The sequence below is a fragment of the Haemorhous mexicanus genome, chromosome 24, assembly GCF_027477595.1.
Source record: "Haemorhous mexicanus isolate bHaeMex1 chromosome 24, bHaeMex1.pri, whole genome shotgun sequence".
NCBI classification, from domain to species: Eukaryota; Metazoa; Chordata; class Aves; order Passeriformes; family Fringillidae; genus Haemorhous; species Haemorhous mexicanus.
In genome coordinates, this window is record NC_082364.1 from 6,235,222 (window position 1) to 6,250,424 (window position 15,203).

Here is a 15,203-nt window from a genome sequence, read left to right on the forward strand (position 1 = left end):
TTGTTCTGGAGCAAAGCCCAGGGACAGAGCCTGGGAGTCTGCGTGCTGCCTGTGTTCTCCCTGTGCTGTTTGCTTCTGCTTGACCACACTGGCAGGAGATGAAATCAGGGCACTGGGGGAATGTGTGGGGTGATTGTTGTGTCCTGGACAAGCACAAAACAGCGCCAGCAGCCCTAAATCTTCTCTCCAAGCCCCGATTGCTGTTCCTTTTTTCCCTTCAAACGGAAAGAAAAATTGGATATTCATGGAGGCATTTATGGTGTGTACCAAGGTGTTTCAGTAGTGAACACACAGGTGAGGAGCACCTGGGTCTGCTGCGGGGTTTAAGACAGAATTATAGAATTACAGACTGGTTCGGGCTGGAAGGGAATTTAGAGATATTCCAGTTCCCTGAGCACCACACCTTCCACCAGGACGCTCCAACCTGTCCTTGGGCGCCTCCAGGGATGGGGCAGCCACAGCTCCTCTGGGCAGCTGTGCCAGGGCCTGCCCACGCTCACGGCGGAGGATTCCTTCCCAAGTCCCGTCCGCCGCTGCCGCCGGCGGGTCCCCGCCGCCCTGCGGAGCTCCCCCGGAGGCGGAAGCGGCGGCGGAAGCTCGGCAGCGTTTCCGTGTCCGGGCGCGGTGCCCTTGGAGCGGACATGGCGCTGGCGCTGCTGCGGCCGCGGCCCCGCGGGGCCGCCCTGGGTCAGTGAGGCCGGGGCGGCGGGGCGGCGGGGAGCGGGACCCCGGAGGGAGCGGGACCCCGAAGGGAGCGGGACCCCGGAGGGAGCGGGACCCCGGAGGGAGCGGGACCCTCGGAGGGAGCGGGACCCCCGGAGGGAGCGGGATCCTGGTGGCTCCGGGACCCCGGAGGGTCCGGGATCCTGGTGGCTCCGGGACCCCGGAGGGTCCGGGACCCTGGTGGCTCCGGGACGCCGGAGGGTGCGGGATTCTCACGCCGCGCCCCCGCTGTCCCCGCAGCTCTGCTGGGCTCGGCCCTGCTCCGCCGCCCCGTCGCGCTCGGTGCCGCCGCCGCCCGCTGCGCTCCGGCCCGCGACAGCCACGGCCCGCCCCGCCAGGGACACGGTACGGCCCTGTGTCTGTCTGTCTGTCTGTCTGTCCGTGTTGGTGTGCGGGGGTCTCGTTTTCCCGGGATCAGGACCCCTTTTCCCATCCCTGAAACTGCTGAACCCGAGCAGTCGGGTCTAGCTCAAGGCATCCTGCCCATGGCAGGGGTTTGGTTGGGTGATCCTTCAGGTCTATCCAGCTTCTGTGTAATCTGTGATTCTGTCAAGGATGGGCTGTAAAGGACCAGATTTTGGCTCGGGTCCTTCCAGGCACCAGCAGTGGTGCAGGAGCAGAGGTGACAGGGGTAGTACCTGATGGCCGTACAGGGACTTAAAAACAAGATGAGCTTTAAGGTTCCTCCCATCCCAAACTAGGCTGAGTCCATAATTTTTTTGGGCCACTCTAGGAGATTTTAAGTGGCAGCTGTAACAAAGAACAGAAGAGATTTACACATGGTGCAGTGGTTTTCTTGGTGTCTTGTTGGGGTTGGGTGATGTACCATTATGGGTGTTACCAGCAAAGGAAAAAATAATCTTAAATGCCCATGGATTTAAGGGAAAAGCTGTGAAGTGCTAGCATTGTTCGATAGGGCAGTAACTGTGCAGAGATGTTATTGGTGATAAATAATGGTGCAGTTGTGGTGCCTCAGGCTGTGAGGAGTGTGTGTACCCTCCCCGTCAGCAGCACTGTTACCAGTTAATAGCACTCCAGTTTGCACTTTGCCCGAGTCCAGACTTCAGATCCGTTGCTTTCCTTGTCTTGTCACTTTCCAAATTTATTTTCTTCGGGCCAATACGAGGGAAAACATTTGCATTTTGGTTAAGGTGGATGGATATCTGTGTGTTAGTTGAGCACTTTGGGGGTGTTGCATTGATAATCTCACAGAATCAGTTCTCGATGGTCTCAGCCTGGGCTGATGCTCCCGTTGTGTTCCCAAGCATTGCTCCTGCAGGGTTTTGTTTGCAAACTCTCCAGATTTCAAAGCCATCCAAGCCAGCCATCCAAGGGCTGGAGAGCCTCTGGCAGAGGGGCTTTTCCCTGAGAATGTCTCTCCTTGCAGGAGGTTCCAAGGCTGCATCTCTGCACTGGACAGGGGAGCGAGCTGTCAGTGTGCTGCTGCTGGGGCTGCTCCCCGCAGCCTACCTGTGCCCTGGACCAGCTGTGGACTATTCCCTGGCTGCAGCCCTCACCCTGCACGGCCACTGGTAAGCACAGCAGGGCTCAGCTCACAGCACAGCAGGTTTAGTGACTCCAAACCTCATCCTGGGCTAGTGTAAAACACCTGGGAAAAGTCTTTGGTCTCCACGTTCGGTGGCAGGAGTGGTTGTACTTTGGTCTTTATTTCTCACACTGTCCTCTCAGTCAGAAAAAGAATCCATAAGAACTCTGTAGTATCTTAACCTTAAGAGCACTTCCCTGCCCCCAGAAGTGTAGAATCCTGGAGGTTTTTAGCCTGTGGAAGAAGCAGTGTTGTGTGAACCGAGGGGACAGAAAGAGGACAGGTCAGTATAAAAATAATATAAAAATATTGTACCTCTAAAGCTCCATGCACTGGCTTTGTACGTCTCAGTGCTGATGAGATGGTCATCTCATCCATCTCAGTGGTTCTGCATAACAAAGAGCTCACAGCAAATATTCCACTGAGGAGACCTGGATGATTATTTCCTGAATTCCTGGATGGATGTTTGCTCAGTGTAGTTCTGCTGTGATCCTTCATGAGAGCAGGGACAGGGCTAATTAGGAGTGGATCCAGCTACTTGGTTGGCCAGGCTGGCAGCATCCACCTTCCTGAGGTGATCCTGGCTTGGGAGTTCCTTGCCTCTAGGATAAAGCAGATTCTTGTGGTACTTTGGGGGTGCCAGGTTTTCTTAAACCTCAGTTTTGCCCTGAGGAATTTGTGCCAGGAATTCTTGCACTTTCCTTGCTCTGACTGGGAGCTTTTTCCCAAAACAAGCATCCTCATGTTGCTGGATAGTTCAAATCTGGGAGTTCACTTCCAGATGTAGAAAAAACTGAAAATGTGCTTATTTCTTTGCTTGCCACTCTTCTAATCTAAATGCATACCCAGAAGTGTTCTGTGTCTTTGTGACAATGGCTGGTTTCAGATATTTCCTTCGTTTTCCTCTTTTCCAGTCCTTGGAAGTCAGATAAGAAGGCAGATTCCAAGAATGCTGTTTGGAGAGCTGTGGTCAGCACTTGTTTTCCTCAAAAAGATCCTGAGCCAATCTGTGTATTTTCAATAGAACCTGGAATGTTTTGGTTTTAAAATAGATTCTTCCTCTTTCTGTGTGGGAACTGAGCATTCTTCAGGAAAGGCTGGTGGCAGCAGGGGGGAAAAAAGCCAGCTGGCAGAGCAGGGACACAAAGTGGATGGATTTCAGTGAGTGAACTTTGCTGATTTGAGCTTTTCTCTCTCGTTTAGGGGTCTGGGCCAGGTCATCACTGATTATGTGCACGGAGATGTCCCCATCAAAGTGGCCAACACGGGGCTGTACATCCTGTCTGCCCTGACCTTCGCTGGCCTCTGCCACTTCAACTACCACGACGTGGGCATCTGCAAGGCTGTGGCCATGCTCTGGAGCCTCTGAGGAGCCCCCCACACACGATTGTCCTCTGCTGCCTCTGCTTCATCAGCTTGTGAGCAACATCCGCGCCACAAAGGAACAGCCAAGGGTCCCCAGTGAGCCTGCAGGGGGCTCAGAGCTAGTTTAGAGTATAGAGAGAAAAAACAGGTTTAAAAGCAGATTTTACTGGAAGATGTCCAGTGAGGGGGAGTGGATTCAAGCTGCACTGTAAATTGGGGTGGATGAATTACACCAGTGGCAGACTTGCATAGCTAAAGGGAACTCTCCTTGTAATACCAGCTTTAATGAGTGTTTTTGTAACTGTTGGTTGGTGTCCTGTTCTGTAAAACAAGCTTGGCTTGAGGAAAACTGAACTGCTTCTTGTGACATCAGTGTGTGAGGCAGACCCTGTAACTCTTTGGACCCTGGGAGCTGATGTAGAAAAGGGAATACTTTTTTTCTTAATCCATGCAATAAAGAATTTACAGAAATTTTGTGTGTGCTTCTGAACCACTTTTACTGCTTTTGGGTTGCCTGAAATGTTTTCTCTGTAGCTAGGTCTGCTCTGTCTCACTTCATAAAATGAAGAATATTTGTATGAATTGATACTTAGAGGTGACTTAGACTTGACTTAACGCAAGGATAATTGATGTCCCTTAGAAAACACAGCAAGGATTGGCATAGGATAAAAATACTTCTGCAGATTGACTTTAGGAACATTTGACTTTCAAGGTTTTTATGTTCATCTACAACACTTTTTTGAGGTTCATTTTCTAAATACTCTGGTCTGTGTGGTCCTGTGTGACAAAAAAGACAACCAAGAGGAGGCTGAGGGAATGTTCTGTTCTTTAAGGGATTTTTCAGGGGGAACTGAGATTGTGGTTTTTAACTTTCTGCTTCATCCTGTCTGACTTTCACATTGCCAAGAAGTGGAAAACTCTTTCCACATTCTTATGGTACTTTTGTGGCACTATTAATAGTGAGAGGAAGAGAATTTGTGTTGCCACCATGACTCTGTAATGAGCAGAACAACCAAGTCACTGTTTGGGTTCTACAAGACTTTGAGGTTTTTTTTCTTTTTAATGTGGATTGTAAATTTTATTTATTAGCAAAAGCAGGTAGCTGGCCAATTTTTTGATGGTGGTGTGGTCAGAATGGAGATGTGGTCTGGTTAAATGCCAGCTTGTGTTACTTTTGTGCCAGGAGGACCCTGCAGATGGTGAGTCATGGGGAAGTCCCTGTGGGCAAGCTGAGGGTCTCTCGTGGAAAGTGTCTGAGGTTTCCTCACACAGGATGCAGCTGGATGTGGTGTTTGAGCTGCTTGGGTGAGAAATTCATTGTCTGAGAGGTTTGGCAATGTAGAAATCCAAACCTCATTCAAAAGCTGTTGAGTTGATGTTAAAGATTATAGGGATTTAGGCATTAAAGATTTTAGGGATCAAATCCTGCAAGTCTGCATTGACATGCACTTTCTTGTTTCCAGTCTCTTCTGTCTGTCTGGAAAACATGCTTAGCCTCTTGCCAAAAACTTGCTTTTATTTTTTTTAATGAGTACTGACAGTAGTTAAAACAGACTTGTTTAGGATGAAGACTAAAGTTTCTTATATATAAATAAAACATGCTGTATTTTAAACCTGTTGAAGTGTTCCATCATAGGTTGTGATTTTCATTCTGACTGAACTTACATAAACTCATCTTCATGGTTTCATCCACTTCATCTTCTGACAGTTTCTTAAGGATTAATTTTCTCAAGTAGCCTTCTTCCTCAAAGGCCAAGAACATTCCTTGTTCCATGGAGTATTCAAACTTAAATGCTTTGGAGCAGCAAGATGTAAATGTCTTTTTGAAAAAGATAATGTTGCTTTCACCAGGAATTTCTTTGGGAACCTCTCCTTCCTGAGGAAGGAAAAAGGGAGCAAGTTAATCCCAGCACAAGCCCTGACAAGTTTTATTCCAGCTCTGAGCTTTTAATTCTGCCTGTTGGATTTGTACAGGTGAGGAGAGGGAAGCAGATCCTTACCTTGAACCTCACGATCATTTCTCCACATTCCCTCTCACAGCACATGTAATAACTCTTGTTTTCCACCTGGACACTGAAGGCCACGGGCACCCCAGCTCTGGGCGTGGTGTTTTTGTAGCAGTGAATGCTGAAGTGCATCCCTTTGCCTGGAAATAAATGGGTTATTGTTGATAACCTGCTCCAAGGGAGCTGCACCAACTGCATTCAGTGATGTTTCACCATTCCCTGCCAGCTCTGGCTGTCTCACAGGGTATTCTTCCTGACAGAAGAGCCAGGACTGGAATTTTTATGGCTTTTGGTTGTGTTTTATGCAATCAAGCAATCAATCAAGCAATAAGCAGGGTTCACCAAAGCAGCTGAGGTCACCAGGCAGTGTCACCAGGCAGGGTCAGAGCCTTTTGTGAGCATGCAGGAACTGAGACTGGCACGTGGAAGTGGCTCCCTGTAAATCAGAGCATGGCTGGATACACGTGATCCAGAAACAAATATGGGCAATAAACAGAGTTGGAAATAAATTGCTGAAGAACCCCACGAAGTCCAAGCCAGAACTTTAAGTTTATAGCTAATATTATTAGAGGAAACTAAGACCTTTTAGTGCCAATTCATTGTTTGAATTTTAAAGTGATTTTTTTGTAATCCAGCATAAAAAAGGGGGGAATTAAGAATTTTGTGATCAGAGCTGAGCAGAAATCTTAACAGCCCTTTTTCTACATGTGACATCCTGCAGGCTTTGGTCTAACCCAGAAACCTCATCCATCACCAATGCCAAGACACAACATTTCACTCAGCTTAGCTTTCTTCTTGCAAATGAAGTTTTAAGTCATTACTCTCAGTCCCATCACCGAGTGGATGACTACAAAGAACAAAACCCGCTCCAGGATAAAGCAGCAGGGCAGTGGGGATGGTTTCTGTTTGTTTGGAAATTACCAGACTGCATCTCCTGGTCTGTCACGTCCTCAAAGGCTGCCACGTTCAGGTCGGGGCGCACCACCAGCAGCTGGCTCTTCACGTTCCTCAGCACTCGCAGCAGAGTCCTTTCCTTGCACAGGGCATCACACTCCAGCTCTGCAGCAATAATCAAGCAAAATTCTTCATCATTAGCTGTTGTCTCCTTAGGTCTTGACAGTTTGCTGCCAGCTTAGTCCTGGCATTATGGATGTCACATGAAAAGAGATCTTAGAATGACATCAAACACATCATCTTTTACACCTCTGCTTGAAGCAGATTTCTCACAATCTGAAATTTAGTTACATAAGCAGAATTTTATTTATAACAGAAATTTATTTCTATAAAATTATTAATTTATAAATTTTATAGATATTTTATTTATAAGAAAAGCTGTGTTTGTTAATGAGAATTCAGAAGCATCAGTTCTCTTTTGCCCAACAACTAAAGTGCATTGAAAGGTGGTCAGGGAAGCCACTCCCCTGTGTCCTAAGAGGAATTAAAGCAACATCAGCATCACAAGTAGTGACATGTAGCTCTGTTTTTTTTTTTTTTTTGCAGCCACTCTCAGTGTGAAACTTGTCCTCTCTGGATTAGTAGGTGTGAAATGAGTAACAAAGATATAAAAGATGAGTTCTCAGCTTACCATCGTCGTCTTGGTTCCAAGTGAGCAGTGAAAAAAAAAGGAAAGAAAAACAACATTAAGCTCTGCCCCCACAAAAGAAGTCACTTTGTGCCCAGGCAGCCACCTACACGTTCCCACAGCCCAGTGCCACCAAGGCTGAGCTGCTCATTACAGACTGGATTTGTCTGTCAGCAAAACAAATTAAAAACCCAGTCATTTGAGAACTGAGTCACCACCAAACCAGAGATGTGCAAAATGCTTTTTTTGGGTTATTTAAGGGTGAGGAGGTCACTCTAAGTCTGAAACTGAGGAATAACTGCATGCAAATGTTTGGTTTTATCTGTGCCTTCAAGTGAGCAAAAGGACAAGAAGAACTCATTACAAATTGCTTTTAAAGAAGAAACTGTTTTGTAACTGACTTTTTTCCACCGGAGCAGAAATTACTCACTCACTCCAAGTCCACACCCCAGTATTCCAAAGCTTCTGAGTGTCCTTTCCCAGAGTTTTCTGTATAAGCAACAAGTGATTCCCCTGACTCAGCTACTTGGCTCACAACACTTAAAACTAAAGCTTATGGAGGAAATTAGGCGAAGTCAGACTGACAAAGGAATTGTGTTAAATCAGTATTCAAACAGAAAAAGATATTAAATGCTCAAATTACCGTCAAAATAGAGGCAGAAATTTTTTCCAAGTTCTACTGCATGCACCAGAATTTCTTCAGCACTCATCTTCACCCTGCCCACAGCTCAGGGAGAGGAATCCGAGTTAAGCTTGGTGCTTCTTACCCCAGAAAGGGATAAAAGCTGAGTCTGCACACACTGATCTTACCAGGTTCCCCCGAGAAACGCACGAGCTTCCAAAATACCCCAAAGTTAGAACCCATTCTGACTGCCCCTAGAAGGGTCATCCCTTACACTAAAGATAATAAATGTCTTAAAACCAGGTGAACAGTGGGGAGATCTGGCTCTTGCATGGAGATTTGATTGTGCAATCAAAATACCCAGCACACTCCAAAGCTTTTTCACCAGATGAAGATGACCTTTTATACAAGAAGTGAGCAATATAAATGTAAGTAAACACTCCCAGAGGGATTAGGGTGGGAATCACTGTGATTTTCTTTGTCCCTGTAACAAAGCATTTTAAGGAATGTATTTGAGAGTGATTTTTTTCTCTTTGTATTTCATATGCTTTTTATGCAGTCGTAGCTGCGCAGAAGAGACAGCAGGCTGCCAGCAGCATCTTTGTTTGCAAACATGCACATTCACACCTTGGAAACGACATCCACAACACCCAACCGTGCATGTCTCATTCTTAGCACATTAACCTCAAAATCCTCTGCTTTTCTAAAACCCAGGGGCAAGCAGAGGCAGAGGACTAAAGGAAAAAGTGCCCCTTGGTTTAATGGGTGAAACAAAATGACTGTGCTTCTTCCCTTGATCATAGAATCAAACACGTTGGAAAAGACCTCCAGGATAATAAAGCCCAACCCTGAGTAATAAAAGATGGTAATTTAGATCTTTTACCGAGGACCGTTTTTAGACCTTTTACCCTTTGAAAGGAACGGCAGGAGCTCAGAGGAGTTCCTGACTCGGTGGCGGAATGACTCACCCCGAGAAGCCGCAGGGATGCGGGGCGGGAGCTGCAGCCGGGGTGGGAGCGAGGTGGCTCTCGGGGGTCCTTTCTGCCTCTTCGGGGGTCCTTTCTGCCTCTTCGGGAAGCGCAGCAGAGCGCTGAGAGCCGGGAGAAGCGCAGGGCGCACGGGCGGTGGCTCTCGGTGGTCCTTTCTGTCCCCTGGGGAGCTGCAGCTGGACGATGGGAGCCGGGAGAAGCGCAGGATGCAGGGTGGCTCTCGGTGGTCCTTTCTGGCTCTCGGTGGTCCTTTTTGGCTCTCGGTGACCCTTTCTGGCTCTTCTATCTGGCTCCTGGAAGGCTGCAGCCGGGCGATGGGAGGCGGGAGAAGCAGAGGATGCAGGGCGGGAGCAGAGGTGGCTCTCGGTGGCCCTTTCTGGCTCTCGGTGGCCCTTTCTGGCTCTCGGTGGCCCTTTCTGCCTCTCGGTGGCCCTTTCTGTCTCCTCGGGAGCTGCAGCCGGGCGATGGGAGCCGGGGCAAGCGCAGCTGCGGAGCTGCCGGGGTCAGGATCGGAGCCGTGCCAAGGCCACCCCGGGTCAGCGCCCGCCGCCGCCGGGGATGCCCCAGCCGGAGCGAAGCCAGCGCTGCCGTAACGCTGCCAGGAGGGGTTTTATAGCGGCTGGGCGGCCGAAATCGGGACGTTTTCCCAAGGTCGGTGCCTACGTCCGCATTTCTCGCACGACATTTCCCCTCCTCGCTGCAGGAGCCAGCGCTTTATGCAAATCTGGGGTTCCGAGGGTGGCTTTGTGCCACTCGCTCCGTGTCGCGCTGATGTCAGCGGGCTCGTCCTGTTGCTCCATCATTCTGTGTGCCCGTGGCAGCCCGGCTTCCCTGGCCGCCTTCCTGTCGGAAAAGCCGCTCTGGGATGGAATCACCGCGCTGCTGGTCCTCCACTGCTGGTGGCAGCAGTGGCCAGGAACGCTGCCGTGGGCGGAGGAGTGCCCCGGGGCAGCCCTGAGAGCAGGAGCGGCTGCGTGGGAGGAGTTCGTGGACGGGGAGAACGCCCCGTCCCCGCATCCCGCTGCCTCTGGGGAGGAACGCTGGGACTGCAGGGATGGGACAGGCCCTAAAAACCAGTGCAGCCAGCTTGGGAGAGAATGATTTCCCAATGTCTTGGTTTAGGACAAATTTGGGAGAAAGCCCTTAAAGGGGTTTTCTCTAGAAAGCAAATTTAAGTGGCCTTTCTTCTAATTGGTTTGGGAAAAAAGATTTCTTTGGAGAAAAGTGGGAAAAACCTGATTATTTAACAGGCAAAGCATTCACTAGCACATAAAATTAACGATATCAAACAATAAAACTTTTTGCTGCTCAGAAGAGATGACAAACTCATAAAAGTCCCCTCCGTGGGCTGTAGCTCGGCTCACTCCGTCTCTTATCAGTCTCTTATCAGTCCCCCGGGGCTGGAAATGCCGAGGCCCAGGCCCGGCCCGGTGGGCTATAGGGGAGAGCTGCCAGTGCTCTTCTGGGTGTTCAGTCCAGAGCAGGTTTAAATAGGTCCAAAGAAAAAGAAAAACCACATTCCATGGAATTTCTCTGCCTCAGTGAGCTAAAAACTGACTAAAACCAAAGGAGAGCTCTGTCCTGCTGTCTGTCTGTCTGCAGAGAGCACAGTCAAGGAGCAGGAATGTGGAGGAGTGAGAGCAAAACAAACTGTGCGATTCTTCTCTCCCCTCTTTGCTCTCAGAACCGGCCTGAAAGGTGCAAAACTTATTTCTGGGCTGAGCAGAGAACTGGGGATATGAGCAGTCACCCCGATTTGTTCCACCTCCTGCCTGGATTTGCTGTTCCTGTGGCTGGTCAGAAGTTAGGGCACTCAGCCCTGCAGCTTGGGGGGTAAATTGAAGAGCCCCAACTTGTGAGGATTATAAAAACACCCCCACAAAATCCCCACATCAAACCCAAACCCAAGCTCCCCAGACATTGTCTCAGCTGCTCACATGCCTTTTACTGCTCCTGGGGGTAAAAAAAAATAAAAATTAAAAAAAAATCATAGGGATGCTTTTATATCTGTATGATAAATATGAGGAGATGGTTTTAAGGTTAAAAGCACAGCTTTCATCTTTATTTGAAGTGATAAAGATAAAAAATATGCTTCTTTTACTAATGCCCCTGGATTTTGGCTGCTTTAGCCAAAAATCTTTTCCAAAAATTAATGCTGTACTAGTAATTTATCATTTAAGTTTAAATATACATTCAGATAATTATTTATTTTGTATTAGCTGCATTCCAAGCTATCAGGAAGAAGGACTTGGTCTTTCATATCAGCCTTTGAGAGCCTTAAAATTCAATGAGTTCACTGAACACATGGAATAAAAGACATTTCCTCATTCTTTGTGCACGTTTGCATTTTTCAGGACCAGATCTAACTCATACAATGGCTTTTGTGGTGCAGTTTAGACTTTTCATTTCTCCTGGAATTTAATATCTCCAATCTTAGAGGAACTGCAACTACTTTTAGAGTAATGGTTTTGATCATTTTGCTCCAACTTTAAAGGAACAGGAACTCCAGTAAGAGCGAACTCTCTCCCTTTAGATCATTTTCTTTTAAATGTTTTAATGTTACTTTTAGTCTGAGTTTTATTTATAGACTATCATATTAAAAAAAAAATGGAAATGTAGATTCAGATGTTTAATTTGTTTTATCCAGGTGGTCTGTTAATAAAAGCCACTACCATGACACAATTAAGTGAACACCTCAAGAATATTTTCCTAACATGTTCTGTCATATCTGTTTATGAATGTTTTGATATTAATGCTAATATCATAATTATCTATGAGATGTCTGATAATTAAATGAAGTGAGCTATGGCTGCTTATTAAAAGTTGTTTCTACTTTGAGGAAGTATTTCGTTCTTGCTCCTTCAGGAGTTTGATTTCACATGCAGATATTTTAATTTCCTCTGTGGGTGATGTATGTGAGATTCAGGTCCTTTCTTCTCTTCAAAACAGAAAAAAAAAAAAAGAAAAAAAAGGAAAAAAAACCAAGTCAGAGGCAAACTTCACATAATATTACATGCCATAACTTAAATATTATCTCATAATCTTAATCACATAATATAGCATAACATGATCATAAATTCCCATAATGCAATGATTTATTTAACTCCAGTGAACAAAGACTTGGTTCATCTACAGCAGTGAAACACAGCCTTGGGAAATATACAATTTTATTCTCCACTCGTTGGCAAGAGATAAAAAATATGGTCTTGGCAGCCCTGTGTTGTGGTGGTGTTACTCATTTTAGTGGTACTCATTTTAGTGGTTTTATGCGTTTTAGTGTTTTTGCTCATTTTCCTGCTGTTGCTCATAGTGCTGGTACTCATTTTAGCGTTTTTACTCACTTTAGTGCCTGGTCGCTTCAATTGCGCTCATTTCTGGCTCGTTTTTTGAGGCAAATCCATCGCGCATGAGACGCATTCCAAGGATTTCGTTTAGAAGGTAAAATTTGACGGGAAATTTGAGAACTTTTCAAAGCTTTAATTGATCGAACGGGAGCCGGGCCGGAGCCGCTCCCTGGGCCCTCAGGGCGCCCCTCGGGCCGCTCCTGCCGCGGCCTCCGAGGGTGGCACCGGGGCTGCTGCCAGCCCTGAGGGCAGCGGGTGACCCTCGTGTCCCTTGTTTCCTGTCCCTTGTGTCCTTTCCTGTCCCTTCTATCCCTTGTTTCTCGTCCTTTGTCCCTTTTTCCTTGTCGCCGCAGTCGCGGCCCCTCACGGCCATTGCCCGCCCGCCTGTAGGGGAAGCGGCGGGGCCGGGGCGTCCTGGGCGCCTCGGTGCCCTCGGGCTCTGGGGTGATCAGAAAGGTTTAAATCCCCTCGGATATCGAATTAAATCCCTTCGGATATCGAATTAAATCCCCTCGGATATTGAATGTAGGCCGGCCCGCGACTCCCCGCCATTCCCCCGCCGTCTCCAGCCCTTTGAGGCGCTGCCTCCCCCGGGAGAGGAGCGCCCTTGCAGAGGAACCAGCTGCAGGTTTTACAGGTTTTTATTTAAACATTCTCCCCAGCGTGACCGCTCAGCAAACACCTCGTGCTTTTCGTGAGGCAGCCATGGCGAGCAACTAGCAAAAAGCAGATAAAAATAGAAATAAAAGCAAAAAGATGGAGGTGAGCGGTGCTGTGTGACGGAGGACCCCCCATCCCATGTCCTCCTCTGGATTGAAGGAACAGAGATCCACGGCACTTTAGGGAGGTTTAGGGGAGCAGAAATTACTTTTTTTGTGTGTGGAGAAACTGCAGTTTCTCTGAGGGTTTGAAGCCCAACAAAATTGGGTAAGCACTGGGACATATTTATGTAAAACTTCTTGAGAGCAAGCTTCTGAAGTGCACCAGCTTTTACTGAGCTATATATGCTACATATATCAGTATCTAGATATAAATGTGTGTATCTATAAATAAATGTTTATATATAGAGAGATCTCAGCCTGGTACTTCCACCCACTCCCCAAGATGCTCATGAAACTGTGAACCCACTTGCATTTTCTCCAAAAACATCCTCAAGGTCTTTTTAAACCTCTTCTTTCTCTCAGCTAAACTGTGTGCAAAGCTTGTTTTAAATCCCAGAACTGTTTTTTTTCCTAATGTGCTTTGTTGTTAGAATGAAGCTTCAGAAAATCCTCCACTGTCTGACAAAACAGATTTGGCTCCTTCTGAGGACTCGCAGTCCCTTTCCAAGACTGAACCACTGGAAAAGTTTGTAAATGGTGATGTAGTAAATATACTGGAAGTAAGTATGGCATGACCTAATTTAATCTTGAGATCCATCCAAATGTTTAAATAAAATTATCTTTTTCTCTTTTAACAGAGATCAGCACAGAAATTAATAACTTGTTATCAAAATATGCTGACACTATAAGGCAAGTTAACTTTGTGCTATTTGCACAGCAATTTTAAATTTCTCTAGACAAGATGGATGGGTGGCTGCAGTTTAGGGAAATTAACATTGAAAACTGTCAAGCAGATCTTGAAAGAAAAATGGTGATTTTTATTACAACAGATGATTAATTTGGTCAGAAACTGGGTATTGATAGACAACCCATTTTGAAGAAAAACATAAAAGTAGTGAGAAAGTAATGGCATTAGCATTGATTTTAACCACAGATTTCTTCACTTTAGTGCAAAAATAGCGTTGGATTCTTCTTATGTCCAGGAACTTGATGAGATCCTAAAAGAAGCCAGAGCCATAGAAAAGCACTTACAGCAGAAAAGGGAGAAGCTGAAACAGAGGTTCGCTGTCATTGTCAATAGTCTGCAAAGCTAAATGGAGTTTGTTATAAAAATACAGAACTAAAGTTGTGTTTGTGTATGAAAACAAACTGTGATGAGTGTTGTGATGTCTGTTTCTCGTATACATATTTCTGTCAGTTCAGGAAACTTCCAACAAGTTAAGCAGCTACTTAGTGTTTAAATACATAGTGATAGTTAATGAAAACAATTCTGAAAATCTGTTTTAAATCCTGTGACTCAAGGGATTAAGACATTAAGCCATGTTAACCCATTAAATATAGCAAAAACCAATTTCTATGAAATACAGAAATTTATGATGTAAGTGGAAAATTATCTCAGATTATTTCATGCTAACCATTTTCTGGTTATGAGTTGTTTTTTTTTCCTTTCTACTTTAAAAAATGGGTTTTTTGCTAAAATCTCAGTAGAACATACTTGCAATGTTATTTCCATTTGGCCTCAGAATGTAAACAGGCTGAAAAGATCAGCTTAGAAATAAGAGAGTTCTGTGAAGAACTTTGAGACAGTATAAAGTCTTTATTTCAAATGCATTCTAATGCTGGTAATATGTGTAACACTGGAACATGTGTAACACTGGAAATATATTACTGCATCTCAAGGCCATGTAGTTCTAAAACATAATCAAAGCTTTGCTGTGGATGTCAGTGAGTAAATAGATAATGCTAGCATGATCTAGAATTACAGTGTTATTTTATTTGGCTTCATGAGTGTTGTTTGTTGATATTCAGTTTTTCTGAGAACACTGAGCTCTTTTAATTTCTTGTCATTTCACTCTTGTTAAAAAAAAAGATGAAACACGGAATGTACAAAGGATCACTTGTACAAAGTGTGGGGTTTATGTAATAAAGAGAAGAGCTGGAACAAGATATATTTCCATCTCTACCCCAGTAGTGTGCAGTGATTTCCTCTTTAAATCCTCTCAGACCTAATCCTTTCCCCCTTCCCTGAGCTCAAAGCCAAACGTGCTGCGTGTCACAGCGACACGATTTAAAGCAAAGAATGAGAGGAACTGGACATGTAGGGTGAGATTTAGATCCCTAAAGATGCAGATATGTCCTTAGCAGGATTTTCAAAGTGCCTAAGCGCGGTGTAAGCGCCTTACCCGCTTAGGAATTTTGGAAAAT

The 15,203-nt window shown here is 46.0% G+C and overlaps 3 protein-coding genes across 4 annotated transcripts; 2 read left to right on the plus strand and 1 right to left on the minus strand.

The window, feature by feature from the left end:
* The first annotated feature begins 626 nt into the window (after positions 1–626).
* SDHD (succinate dehydrogenase complex subunit D) lies at positions 627–4,105 on the plus strand. Its single transcript, XM_059867009.1, has 4 exons — positions 627–687; positions 964–1,068; positions 2,111–2,255; positions 3,473–4,105. Exons 1-4 carry the CDS (start codon positions 642–644, stop codon positions 3,636–3,638), a joined length of 462 nt encoding a protein of 153 aa, XP_059722992.1. The 5' UTR covers positions 627–641; the 3' UTR covers positions 3,639–4,105.
* Positions 4,106–4,681: 576 nt separating this feature from the next.
* On the minus strand, positions 4,682–9,428 carry IL18 (interleukin 18). 2 transcript variants are annotated; one of them, XM_059867007.1, is made up of 6 exons: positions 8,813–9,428; positions 7,866–7,949; positions 7,226–7,234; positions 6,562–6,699; positions 5,635–5,780; positions 4,682–5,510 (listed from the first exon to the last, which is right to left on the minus strand). In XM_059867007.1, exons 2-6 carry the CDS (start codon positions 7,930–7,932, stop codon positions 5,265–5,267), a joined length of 606 nt encoding a protein of 201 aa, XP_059722990.1. In that variant the 5' UTR covers positions 7,933–7,949; positions 8,813–9,428; the 3' UTR covers positions 4,682–5,264. The 2 variants fall into 2 exon arrangements, with proteins under 2 accessions (XP_059722990.1, XP_059722991.1); XM_059867008.1 differs by having other exon boundaries at positions 7,866–7,939; positions 8,813–9,324.
* A 3,317-nt stretch (positions 9,429–12,745) lies between these two features.
* On the plus strand, positions 12,746–14,147 carry TEX12 (testis expressed 12). Its single transcript, XM_059867411.1, has 4 exons — positions 12,746–12,939; positions 13,430–13,535; positions 13,637–13,688; positions 13,948–14,147. The coding sequence occupies exons 1-4, from the start codon at positions 12,934–12,936 to the stop codon at positions 14,090–14,092; spliced, it is 309 nt and encodes a 102-aa protein (XP_059723394.1). The 5' UTR covers positions 12,746–12,933; the 3' UTR covers positions 14,093–14,147.
* The last annotated feature ends 1,056 nt before the right edge of the window (positions 14,148–15,203 follow it).